Source organism: Callithrix jacchus, chromosome 3, assembly GCF_049354715.1.
Source record: "Callithrix jacchus isolate 240 chromosome 3, calJac240_pri, whole genome shotgun sequence".
In the NCBI taxonomy this organism is placed as follows: domain Eukaryota; kingdom Metazoa; phylum Chordata; class Mammalia; order Primates; family Cebidae; genus Callithrix; species Callithrix jacchus.
In genome coordinates this window covers 54,456,559-54,470,103 of record NC_133504.1, presented here as the reverse complement: position 1 = coordinate 54,470,103, position 13,545 = coordinate 54,456,559, and the positions used below count along the sequence as shown (strand labels likewise).

At 36.9% G+C, this 13,545-nt stretch overlaps 1 protein-coding gene across 21 annotated transcripts in view; it reads right to left on the bottom strand.

The window, feature by feature from the left end:
• The window catches only part of INPP4B (inositol polyphosphate-4-phosphatase type II B), a 988,233-nt gene that overhangs the window by 383,257 nt on the left and 591,431 nt on the right, over nt 1-13,545 (bottom strand). For all 21 annotated transcript variants that reach the window (XM_054252895.2, XM_054252897.2, XM_054252896.2 and 18 more), the window contains 2 exons: nt 10,152-10,270; nt 7,887-8,003 (listed from right to left, as the gene is read on the bottom strand). In XM_054252895.2, coding sequence (XP_054108870.2) covers nt 7,887-8,003; nt 10,152-10,270 — 236 coding nt within the window. The remainder of the gene's footprint in view (nt 1-7,886; nt 8,004-10,151; nt 10,271-13,545) is intronic.

The window sequence follows — 13,545 nt, the reverse complement described above, 5'->3', positions numbered from 1 at the left end:
GTTGCCTATATTTTTGGGGTCATAGCCAAAAAATCTTTGCCCAGACCAATGTCACAAAATTTTTCCCCTACATTTTCTTCTAGTACATTTTAGTTTCATGGCCAAAGTATTTTAACAATTTCATTATTAAACTTCCTTTCATTTCTATGATCAAAAAATTTTTCTCCATGCAAACATCATTATTTCCCTGTGGAAAATTTCAATGCTTATTTTTTCCTCTTTTGTGAGAGCCCAAAACAAAAAAAGCAAACATAATTTTTGAAGAGATGATATAGAACAAGTACTATGTGAGTGCTGATAATAGTAAAACAGAACAGGAATATGGCAGAAAAAGAGAAACTGTGTGAAGAGCATCAGCAGAGTGTAATGCACTTGATATGTAAATTCCAGAGAAGAAAATATATGAAAGAGACAGAGATGAAAATGCAAATGTATGGATAGTAGCATAAATGCTAAAAGAAATAACTATGTGTAATACTTCTACTTCTGCTTAGCATATTAAAAGTTACTAGAGACTGTTACCTCCATTCTAACACTGAGAAGTCAGGCACACTATAAAAATATAAATTTTTGTTAAACTCATCAGGAAACTAAGTGACTTTAATAAAACAAAATCCATACAATTGACAGACTTTTCCCAGACACTTCTTCAAAAAATTAAAAGTAGAACTACCATAGGATACAGCAATCTCACTTTTGGATATTCATCCAAAATAACTGAAAGCAGGAGTTCTAAGAGATAAGAGCACTACAACACTCATTGCAGGACTATTCAGAATGGCTAAGACGTAGAGACAACCTAAACATCCATCAATAAATGAGTGGATAAAGAAAATGTGCTACATAAAATGGAACAGTATTCTGCCTTAAAAATAGGGAATATATGCCTGGATGAACCTTGAAGACATTATGCTGAGTGAAATGAGCTACTCAGAAGAATGCATACTACATTATTCCAATTATAGAAGCAAGGTATCTAAAACTGTCAAACTCATAGACTCAGAGAGTAAAATTGGGATTGCTGAGAGCTGGGGAGAGGGGAAAAATGAGGAGTTGCTACTTAATGAGTATAAAATCCCAATTATGCGAGATGAATAAGTTCTGGAGAGCTGCTATACAACATTATCCCTATAGTTAAATATACTGCACTGTATAAGATTTTTTAAGAGGGTAAATCTCATGTTAAGTGTTCTTAAGATAATTTTTTAAAAAGGGATTAACCATGAATAAAAAAATTGATAAACTGGACTTAATCAGAATAAAAAGTTTTTATCAACAAAACGTATTATTAAGAAAATTATTAGGCTAAGCCAAAGACTAATAAACCTCTAACTCTTAAATATGACAAAAGCACTTGTATCCACAATGTATGAAGGAATCTGATAACTCAAACAGAAAAAGACACTTTTTTTTATAAACAGGCAAAAGAGCTGGATACTTCATTTTTCAAAAAGAGACAGATGAATGGCCAGTAAGCACAGGAAAATGTGCTCAACATAATTAGTCATCAGGAAAATGCAAATTAAAACCACAATGAGACACCACTTTATAGCCACTAAAATAGCTAAATGGAAAAGCTTGGCAATATCATGTGTTGGAGGAGAAACTGGAACTCAGATTACTAGGAATAGGAGTAAAAAGTCACATAATCAATATGGGAAATAGTTTGACAGTTTCTAGGAAAGTTAAACATGAATTTGTCCTATAATCTAGAAATTATACTCCCTTGTATTTACCCAGAAGAATAAGCACATTTTCATACAAACATTTGTCAACATATGTTCATAGATGTTTTATTCATCATCAAAAACTAGAAGCAACCTAAATGTCCATCAATAAAAATAAATGAACAAATTGTGATACATCACTAAAATAGACTGCAATAAAAAGGAAGGGGCTACTGATTCATGCAGGAAATGAATTAATCCAAAAACTTGTTGAACAAAAGATACTAGATAAAAGAGTGCAAAATGATATGATTTCATTCATATAAATTTCAGCAGCAAGCAAAACAGATCTATAGGAAAATGTTTGTCTCAGGTTCTATGGGATGGTAATTGGCTGGAGAAAGGCAGAAGGGAACTTTCTGAAAAAATGGAAATGGTCTATTTCTTGCCTTGTGAAAGTGACATGGGCATATGCAATTGTCAGACTCATGGAACAGAACACTTAAGATCTGCTCAGTTTATTACATATAAATCATATCTCAATTTAGAAATTATGTCCTTTGTAAATAAATACCACTTACCAACAAGTAAAAGAAAAGTTAACTTAATTATAAAGGTAGCAACATTTTAGAAGCCTCAGCTCCCTCTATATGGAATCTGTAAACCTCTTTGCAAACTATGTCACAATGAAAAAAGGATCATTTCAAAAGGCAGAAGCTAAGTGAATGAGTTGGTTGAGGGAAGCACGTAGTACATATTTTTAAAAAGGGAAAAAACAAGGCCTATGGAACAAAAGCAAAAGTTTGAGACATAAACTCAGGTATTTCACAACAGATAATAACAGTTATTTTTTTCCATAAATAATGACCACTTCATTATAAAATTTATGTGGACAATTTCAATTAGTTATATCTGCCCAAGTGCCTAAAAATTTTGGATATAGATTTTTCTCCTCTAGTTGAATACTAACCTTGTTTTTGTAATTGATCAACTTATAAGCTTCAAAAGAAATGTGCTTTGAAACTATCAGTTGAAGTAAAGGTGCCACACTGTGGGGGAATAAAAGTCAGAGAAAGCCTGTGGACAATATATGTACCATAACATAGCCTAGAAAAAATAAAGGATCTCAGACTAAGCCTCCTTAGATTTTTAGAATACCAATTTTTTCATCTTTAAAATGAGCATAATAATATTTTACTCAAATAAGTTTTATGGAGATTAAAAATATATATATATAACATATTAACCATGGTGCTTGGTATATCCTTAGTAATCAATAATCTCAATTTATCTTTCCTTACCTACTGTACCGTATCTCACAGACAAAGAGGGAAACCAACTAATGGAATTCATATCTCAATAGATATAGTTAGACTTAAACTTAAGAAGCCAGTTTAGAAAATCAAGTGAAGTAAAAATAAACTAAATACAAAATATTTTTGTCTTACATAGAAAAACCTAAAAAAACTAAATGGACCCTTCTGTCTAGGGAAATGCTCTAGAACTGAAAATTGCCCTGGGTATATAACACAACACACATTATGTAATATACACATCTAGTCTTGATAACTTTTCCTGAAAGTTTCAAGTACAGGTTTGCTAGTAACTGGTAGTAAAAAAAAGTCTTAGAACAGATATCCTTCCCTGAGAAGTGTGCAGATTCTGTCCTATAAGCAAAGAATTTAACAAGTTGATGGTACAGCAAGCATTTATTATTCTCAGGGCAAAAAGAGGGGAGTCAATGTACACCACAAAATAAAGTAGAAATTCAAATCTCTACAGTGGGCAAAAATAATTTTGTGACCTAATTATATGTTTGCAGTTTTGTTGGCTGTCCTCAGAGGGTGGTGAAAGAGACTTGTTCACTATCTTCCACAGCACCATGTTGCATGAGGAATGGGAAAAAGAGACAAGGTTTTATGGTGACGTTCTTTGCCTTTCTAAATTTCCTCTTGCTTTTAAGTTTCTGCTGTAACATATGAAAGACTCAGAATCCCACAGCTTGACTTGTTAGGGCCAAACTCTATAAATGACGTCCTGAAAGTACTTTTGTCTATGTTTCAGTTTCCAGGAGCTTTAAAATGAAGCCTAAAATCAGTATACATCCAGAAGACATCAACTCTACTGTACGAACTAGGGTTCTCACAGCCCAGCCATGGGCTTCAATTTCAGGCTTTAAAATTGTCATCCAACAGTGGGATGTTATGGCAGCTCATCCTGAGAAAATAATGTCCTTATAGGAAGGAAAATAATCAAAAGGTCACGCTAATGCTAATACGTAAAGACCCTTCACCCCTCTATGCCCCACCCCTCCCCTGCCTGTCAAGCATTCTCTATCCTTATGCCAAAGAGGAAGACTTATTGAAGTAAATGGGAAGGATGAAGGATGTAGTAGAAGTAAATAGTCACCCTGAATCAACAGTTAGACTCTTCTCATTTGTTGTGATGATTAATCGCATTTCTGCTGAAGTTACTAAGATAATCAATCCTAGGTCCAGTTGTTTAGTGGAGCACAAGAACTGGTTAGTGAGGTAACGTCTGCATTAAGAGCACAGAGGAAAGGCCATAATTTCTCTTTAAAAACATCTAGTACGATATGTATGCAAATGATATGAAATGGCAAAGTCACGTGTTTATTTCACTCGTTACCTCCAAGTAATAAACCCAATAGGAAAACACAAGCAATTTAGTCACCCAACTCAACTAATCAGTATTCAACCAATATAGAAGATCTGATCGTCCTGGCTCAGTCTAGTATGATCAATGGTTTGCTAGGACCAAATATTTAAACTACCTTAAAACATATACATGCAATTTATTTACCTTTCAAAACATGAAAATATTCACAATCTCATTTCTTAGGCCTTAAGAATATTATAATCTTAAAATATTTAGGTTGTTAAGTGCTTATAACTGTAAGCTGTACTTTAAGTCACTTGCTGCTTAAAGTCTACCAGTAGACTCCACCACACACTTTAAAGAAAAACTTAAGAAATGGAAGAAAGGGGCCACGATAAAGACCACACATCCATGGGAACTATAGCATAGTAATGCACTGGGTTTCCATTTACACTTCCATCACCAGAGCTAATTGTTAGCTATGCTAAGGAAGAAGTTATGCCTTAATTAACAATGCTTGGTAAATGCATTCTGGTTGCACTTCTTAAGCATTTTCAAAATTCACAAGTCTTATTTCACAGGAGGGGTTCCAGTTCATTCCATGCTTTTATGTCATAACACCTCTGATCAAGGAAGAAAGTATTTAAAAGACCCCGAATAATTAATTTCCAGAACTAAAGTCAACGAAAAGCATAATTAATGAATAAATTCGTCATTTATCTCCAGAGCATTAACATTCATGCACATTTTAAATGAAGGAGATAGAAACACGTTTGGCATGTAATATTTCTAACTCTGATATTTTTAAGTACTACACAAGCCCAAGAGATTAGCGAAAACATTTTCACATCTGTAGCACAGAGTTCTTATAACTCAATCCTTTCCATACCCCACCCTATCTGTATCTTGAGACTGTTGGAGAATTAAATTTAATCAAGTGCTTTGCAGAACATAAAATCCCACAGTCTCTCCTCTGCTTTCCCTTTCGTCCCTGTGTATTCTCTGCACAATTGCATTACCCACTCCCACTTTCCATCTGAACCGTGTCTCCCTCCTCTCCTCTCCAACTTTATGATGCTTTCACCTTTCCCTCCATTTCTCTCTCTTCTCTGGCAGAAGGTTAAAAACAAAACAACCAAAAAGCAGTGGGTGAGAGCTCTGGACATAATGTATCAAAACCGGTCTAAATGTCCCAGCTGCAGTCTTACTCCTTTCTCACATGTTATTTCAAAACCAAAGAGGTTGGAAAGGAAAAGACAAAATTCCCAGGCAAGTATTTTTTAGTTGCAAGTTTTAAACCAAATTTGTACCTTTTTTGTTTAAAGAAGTAATAAACAGCAAATGTCGGGCCACTCGAGAAAAAACAAAATTAATAAATACAGAAAATTATTTTGGCTAATATTTCCTTAATTTGATTTTTACTATAAGAAAGCCTGAGGCAGCTGCCAAAACAATAACAGCAACAATATTAGCAACTTACCCTTATTAATTACTCTGTAACAGTAACACTTTATGTATATTTATTTAAACCTTATAGCAATCCCATTAGGTAAATATTATAAAAGATGAAAGGAGAACCACGAATTTCCTCTCCCAAAGCCAGTAAACAGAACAAAATCAGACAACATGGCTCTAGAATCTGACTCCCTAAGAACTGTACCAGATAGCCACATCTGTTTGGTTCCATGTATGTAAGCTGTGCATTTACTTAAGCCTTTGTTCTACAGTTGTAAAGAAATGAACTTTTCTGGGGCTGAGATGCATAGACAGCCCTTCGAAATAAAATATTTTCTCTTGTTTAATGTTCCCACCAGTAGATTAAGTTTTATTGTAAAAAAGGAAAGAAGAGAAGAGTCATGAGCTAAACAGAAATGCCAAAGTGAAGTCAGAGTGCAAAGGGACATTTCCCTACACAAGGCACTGTGGGGTTCCCCAAGTACAGCAGCATCCCGTAGCTTCAAACAGAAGTCTCCTGGAACCCACTGGCCCACCAGCCATTAAAGAGTTTACTGCCGGGCCGGGCGCAGTGGCTCACGCCTGTAATCCCAGCACTTTGGGAGGCTGAGGCGGGTGGATCACGAGGTCAAGAGATTGAGACCATCCTGGTCAACATGGTGAAACCCCGTCTCTACTAAAAATACAAAAAATTAGCTGGCGCGCACCTGTAATCCCAGCTACTCGGGAGGCTGAGGCGGGAGAATTGCCTAAATCCAGGAGGTGGAGGGCGGACGTTGCAGTGAGCCGAGATTGTGCCATTGCACTCCAGCCTGGGTAACAAGAGCAAAACTCGGCTTAAAAAAAAAGAAAAAAAAAAAAGGAGTTTACTGCCTCACTGTTTACAATAGCAAAGACCTGGAACCAACCCAAATGCCCATTGATGATAGACTAGACAAGGGAAATATGACTCATATACATCATGGAATACTATGCAGCCATAAAAATGATGAGTTCCTGTCCTTTCTAGGGACATGAATGAATCTGGAAACCATCATTCTTAGCAAACTGACACAAGAACAGAAAATCAAACACTGCATGTTCTCACTCATAGACAGGTGTTGAACAAAGAGAACACATGGACATAGGAATGGGAGCATCACACACTGGGGTCTGTTGAGGGAAGCTAGGAGAGGGACAGTGGGGGGTGGGAAGGTTGGGGAGGGATAACATGGGAGAAATGCCAGATATAGGTGACGGAGGAATGGAGGTAGCAAACCACACTGCCACGTATGTACCTATGCAAAAATCCTACATGATCTGCACATGTACCCCAGAACCTACAGTACAATTTTTTAAAAAAAGAGTTTACTGCCTCCTGCCTCACTATTGGCCATCAAGTCTGTCACACAAGTTCGTGCTAATGGGGGAAATTTAAAGGAGGGAACTGCCTTCCTCTTCTCAATACCTCCCCAATAGCATTTTCTCCTATCCCAGATTTTAACAGTGTCCTCTAGAGATAGTGCCTGAGTACTTATCCAGAAGAGATGATTCAATTGGAGGAATACTCAGACCATGCAGGAAGACTGAAGAATGTAGGACAAAAGACCATTGGTCTTTGCCTGCCCTTCATGTAAAGAGAGCAGTTAAAGCCTCTTCCTAGTGTTTCCAGTTACCTTCTGTTTGTTTTGGTGCCAGTAACAACAACAAGAAAAATGTACGCAGTTTCTCAATAATACACTGTATTATTTTGCATACCATATAGAGAGAATACATTGTAAGAATAGAGCACTTTGTCAATCCGCTATTTTAGAATAATTACTATACCAAGAAGGTTTTAAATATGACCTAATTTCCTTCCATTTGCTTTCTACCCACAGTATCACCCACTTCGCTTAAAACAGCAACAACAAAATGTAAACCAAAAGATCAAGTCAGCTCTTCTGAAAAAGACAAATCCGTTCTGAAAGCTTTTGCTCTAACCAATTGCCAATTTGGCAACAAGCCAAACAAATTTGGGAAAATAAAAAACAATAATAAACATAAGACAATCATAAACACAGTGCAAAAAAAAAAAAAACCACTCTGAATAATGTCAGTTACATAAAAAAATCTAATCGTGTGGAAAAGCATAACTTTTTCCCGAAGAAATAAAGAAGTACTTACAGTGTCGTGAGACTTATCCTTGACATCATAGACTGTTAGTTTTATTTTGGTCTCCTCATAGATGGGATACTCAGATGGGAATGTGACACCAGTCAAAAACAGTGGGTCCCTTGTTCCCTGTAACAGCACAAGCAGACAACTTGGATTCAATAAGGCAGCAACTGCAGTTTGCAGCATGCAAGTGACACGTGAGAAAGAAGAAAGTGTGCCTGAGTCTGTTTTTCTAGGAAATAGTTCTATTAGAAGAGATCTGAATTGTCAAATGCCGTCCATGGGCAACAACATGGCCCAGGGCCTTAAAGCAGTGATTCGGCTGCTGATGGTAAATGAACCTGCATCATTGTCAGCGTTGTTTGGAAAAGTTTATTTTCATCATCTACAGAACCCTTCTTTAGGGTTAGTCAATTCATTTAAAATACATTGAATACATATAACTTGTAATTTGTGCAAACAATCTAAGATATTGACTGATCAAATTAAACTGAAGCCATTTTCTCATAAAGAACCATGTGGTAATCTTATGCTTCCATTTATTTCCTTTTTATAATGATTCAGTTGAAAGTCATGCTCTGATAGTGTCCATTTGTTTTTAGATGTTCAGCTATGATTTTTTTTTTTTTACTCAGAATGACTGGAAAAACTAATGAAAGAAACTCTAAATATGATGGATTTGGGGCTATAAAATTACTAGCTCAGGATGCAGTGCACAGGATATTTCATTGCCTCAGAATTCATTTTTAGAGCTGTCATCCAGCATTAAATTTTATACATGTATATTGCTGAATATCATGGAGATGTTAGCTAGAGTTCTATAAACCAATTGTCTGTGGGAATTTCTGGAAGCCCAAGTAACTCATTCATTCTTTTATTCAACAAATACTTTTTGCTTGGCACTGCATCAGGCACGTTGGAAAAGGCAGCGAATAAAACAACCAAAAACAGCAAAACATGTTCAAATATAAAATGTTACAATGTGCCAAAATCAGACATTTCTTATAGGTAAGATAGCGAATTTTATAATATGTGTATTTTATCACAATAAAATAAAAAAAATAAGAAAAACTCAAAAATGAGTGAATAAGTAAATTAATTTTGGCAATATTTTTAAAATAACAATTTTTAACTTTATATAAAATGAATAACTTACAATTTTAGTTAAGGTATCTTTATATGAATAAGATTATTTTTGTTAATTCAACTATAGCATTAGCTATATATTATACCAACACTGGAACCTAAAATTTCCAAAGGGCATATTCAGGGCTACATGCAGTATCTGGGTCATTCCCATTATAGAAATGGCTCCAGTTCAGTCTGAATCATTTACTCCACCACTGCATCAAAGCAGTCAGTCAGCCCTGAGCCAGACAGGTCTGGGGCAGGCTAGTTAGGTTCTTACAGAGAAATTCCTCATTCAAAACATGCAGCTTCCAAGTCTAAGAAAAACAAGCAAATCTTAAGAAGTTCAGAGTATACTTTCTCCAGCCCCAGATGTTTAAGTAAGTCTCTCTCCTTCACTAAGGTTGTGAAATGCGTGATCAGAACAAAATAATCAAAAGAGAAATACTTCCTCTTTTGAATCTGATCCAACACAATAACAAGTTTCCTCCAGACACATTTTGAATGTTATATTGCTAACAGTAAATGTAAATAGGAAATCGCCCGTCTGAGGAGTATTACTTATACCTTTTGCCTGAAAACAGTTTGTCAAGTTAATCATCTACGTTCCTTGAAAAACATTGTATGTTGAAAGATACACACAAATAGCAGAGAATATAAAGTGTCCACACACTAAAGAATACCGGGAAAAAAAGGGCAAAAACACTTAACATGTTTAAATTTTCTCTGGGTACTCTACAACTTTCCTTTTTTTCCTCAAAATAAATATTCATTTCAATTAATTTGAAGTCTATAAGTTGTTTTTCTTTATCCTATGCTTTATAAGAGAATTTAAAGTGGAAACTTTTTTTCTCTCTCTTTGGGTGAAAAATAAGCTCTTTTTATGAAAAGAAAAAAAAAGATGCATTCCTTCGTCATTTGTTCATTCTAGTAAATTATTAAGGCATGCTTAATAATCTCAGGTATGTGCTCCTTAATGACAGAGGGAGGTAGTGTAGCATTGCTACGGACTCAGCTGTTCATTCAAATCCAGAGATGGACAGGGGAGAGGGAGAGTGAGAGAGAGAAGAGAGAGATGAGAGAGACAAGAAAGAGATGAGACACAGAGAGAGAGAGAGAGAGAGAGAGATTAATATAGCATCTCACCTCCACAATTTCAGTGCTGGAGTATCTTGTCAGACTCTGCTCCGCGGGGTGGATTACTGAGATCTGCACCAGTGTGTTCAATTTACGATCACGGACAGGAGCCACGAGATCCTTGCATGCTGGCAACCAACGGCAGAGGAGAGAGAAAGAAAAGAAACTAACACCATATCTCAGGGAAAACTTCTGCGCTGGGCTAAAAGTAAACTTAGTTACAGCACTAAAGGAAATCTCCTGGGGCTCAGGCTGGTTTTACAGAGGAAGTCCCTTGGAAGTACCTTACAGAAATAGGAAGTCACGTGCTGTGGAGCTGAATTGAGAGTTCATTTCCACTGACCACATTTGCAGCTCTTGCAAGTCATGACTGGTCTGAGATCCCAGCTCTAATGTGTGACTATGCACACATGGCTCAGAAACTTCAATGACTTTAATTAGTCATTAAACCCTGGGCTTTAACTCACACTCCTTGAGGATGTAAAAGTTGATTTGGGCCATATCCGGGAAATTCGGTGTTCCTTATTGACATTGGTTGGATTAGTTCAAATGTTTGAATGCATGCTTGGTCCTTACCTATGTAATTTGCTAGAACTGTCCTCCCACAGTAATGCACACCAACAGAAACACAGCGGTTTCCCCACCACAACAGCACACAAGCAGGGGAAGAGGAAGCAGAGGGAGGATTTTAAAGCCCTGAGTCTGAAATGCAAACTAAGCCTGGAGGAGATGGGTTAATTCTTGCCCAGGGGCCATGAAAGTTAAGAAGTTTCTCTTGAGACACCAGGCTCATATTACAGACTCTCATCACTATACCATATTTACCTGAATACTTTCCCCTCTCACATACTATTCCCCCAATTTGGAGAAGAAAAATCCAGAAAAGCATTCCCCTTAAGCAAGTCTGAATCTACTTTCCTCTCTATCCCTACCAACCCAGTCCCCTGCTATTAAATAGTAATTTTACTCCGCTCAGCTGAGTTGCTGAGATGTAAAGTGCCCTCATTAGAGGTGGTGCAAGTTAAATTCAGCTGGTGAGTTGCTGCAGGCTGGATCTACGAATGGGGGAAGTAGCCCCGGGTCCTTGATTTTCATGGTGAGGGCATGCAGGGTTCTATACCATTCCTACCCAACTTCTCAGACCATAACAGGAAGGGAGAGGAAGATGAGGTATTTAACATATGTTGTGGCACTGTCAGAGTTTGCAAGATCTTCACCATTGGTACCAAGGTAATATGGCCTAAATCTGAAACTTGAAAGCAAAGGAAATCATAGATGTAATTATCACCTTTCAATTGCTTACAGATAACCTCTTTTAGAAGTACAAGGAGATAGAAAAAGCTGGAACTTGGGCATGAAACAGGCCCGATTTTAGTCTAGTTCAAATAGCTAGGCACCACTGGGAAAAGTAATTCACTGCTTCACTTCTTGCCAGACTCTGAGATCCTGCTGCTCCTGTGTGGCATTTTGTCATATTTTTCCCCCTTATATAAACCACAGGCCTCGAGTAACAGAGAGAGCTTATGAAAGCATGTATGGAAAAAACATAACAGCTACAATGTATTTAACCCTTACTGTTTTTGAGGCATTCTGCTAATTCTCTCTCTATTCCTTAAAATAGTGCTTTGAATTATTTCAGTTTTACAAAGAATTACGAGAGGCTTATGCTCACATTTAGATTACTAGAATTCTCTGATAGCTTATATCCTGCCCCACCCACTCCATTTCTCCTGTTGGCATACTGACCTTCTCTCCCACACAATGCCACCTCCCTTTGGAAGACCAGCTGCCACACCACTATTCTTTATTACTCAACCCAAGAAACTTACAGTTTTAAAAAATACTGATGCCAGGTTTCAATAATGTCAACATATCACCGGAAGGAAAGAAAAAGCTAGATTTTGATTTTCACTGTTCTTTGGTGGTGATTTTGATCATTTCCTCTACTTGCAATATGAATGTGTTTAATTTTATTGCTCATAAAATGACACTGTTGGATTTCTGCTCACAGTAAACAGCTCTTTCTCATTTCCTGATATTGACACATACCTGTCTGGATTTTAAAGCTGAGGCCACTGTGTTTCAAATGCAGGCATCTTGCCCACCTTCTGCCTGTAGCCCAATCTTTTATCTTGTGAGCTCATGACACCTTTGCTCAAAATAAGTCACTTCTTTTCTGAGTTCTTATCAGACTTGATTGTGGGCTGTGGTTATTCCCCAGAAGTGAGCAGCTGTTCACCATTTTAACAGAGAAACTCTCAAGACTCGTTCCCCATAAAAACAGAGAAAATTTCTATTACACTGAAATGTTCCATACAACCCAATTTGCACATCCCCTAATACTGATAAAAATAATGACAATACTTTGTATTATATTCCATATCTTAAAACAGTAAGGTTACATCTCGACAGGAAAACAATAATAATTATAACTTGGCCTGCGCTTTCTTCTTCCTACAGGTCAGAGAATTTACTGTTCCCTAAGTCTTATGCAGCATGACATCCTGGAGAGACCCTGAGATCAGGCAGAATTCCTAAGCTGTACTCCCAGATTTACTGCTTTCTAGTTCTGTGGCACTGAGTAAGTCACGAACTCTGACACTCAATTGCCTCATCTACCTACTTCTCAGGGTGGAAATGAGAAATAAATTGGTCCTTGTTATAAATGAACTTTTCTATGCAAAACAAAAGTTTACTAATAGCATCATAGTAATATGTATCAATATTAATATCAACATTTACCAATATCTGGTGTTTTATTATGGTGTAAACTTGTTTTTATTAACTCAGTCATACTCAGCTTTTTAAAAGCTGTTACCAAGTCCAATATTTCTTCATAAATACTAAATTAGTACATGAGTCACTGAATTTCATGAGGTGAAACCTATTCACAATGTGGATTTGTACATACTGAATCTGTCCCACTAGACGGCTGAGAAATAATGGGTGACTGGACTGTTTCACGGAGATATTACTCATATTATCACTGTAAAATCTAATCTAATTCCCATGCAGATTAGATTTTACAGGATCATAGAGAATCCTGAAAAATCTGTTTTCAGGAAGAAAAAAAGTGGCTGAGGTCAGGAGTTTGACACCAGCCTGGCCAAGATGGCGAAACCCCATCTGTACTAAAAATATAAAATTTAGTTGGGCGTGGTGGCACATGCCTGTAGTCCCAGCTACTGAGCAGGCTAAGGCATGAGAATCACTTGAACCTGGGGGACAGAGGTTGCAGTGAGCTGATATTGCACCACTGCACTTCAGCCTGGGTGACAGAATGAAACTCTGTCTCATAAATCAGTAAACAAATAAATAACAAGTAGTATCTGTCTTCCAGCTATACTTACCACTGTTTATTAACCAAATATAATCCTGCTCTAGAAGTGGCCTGAATCTGCGG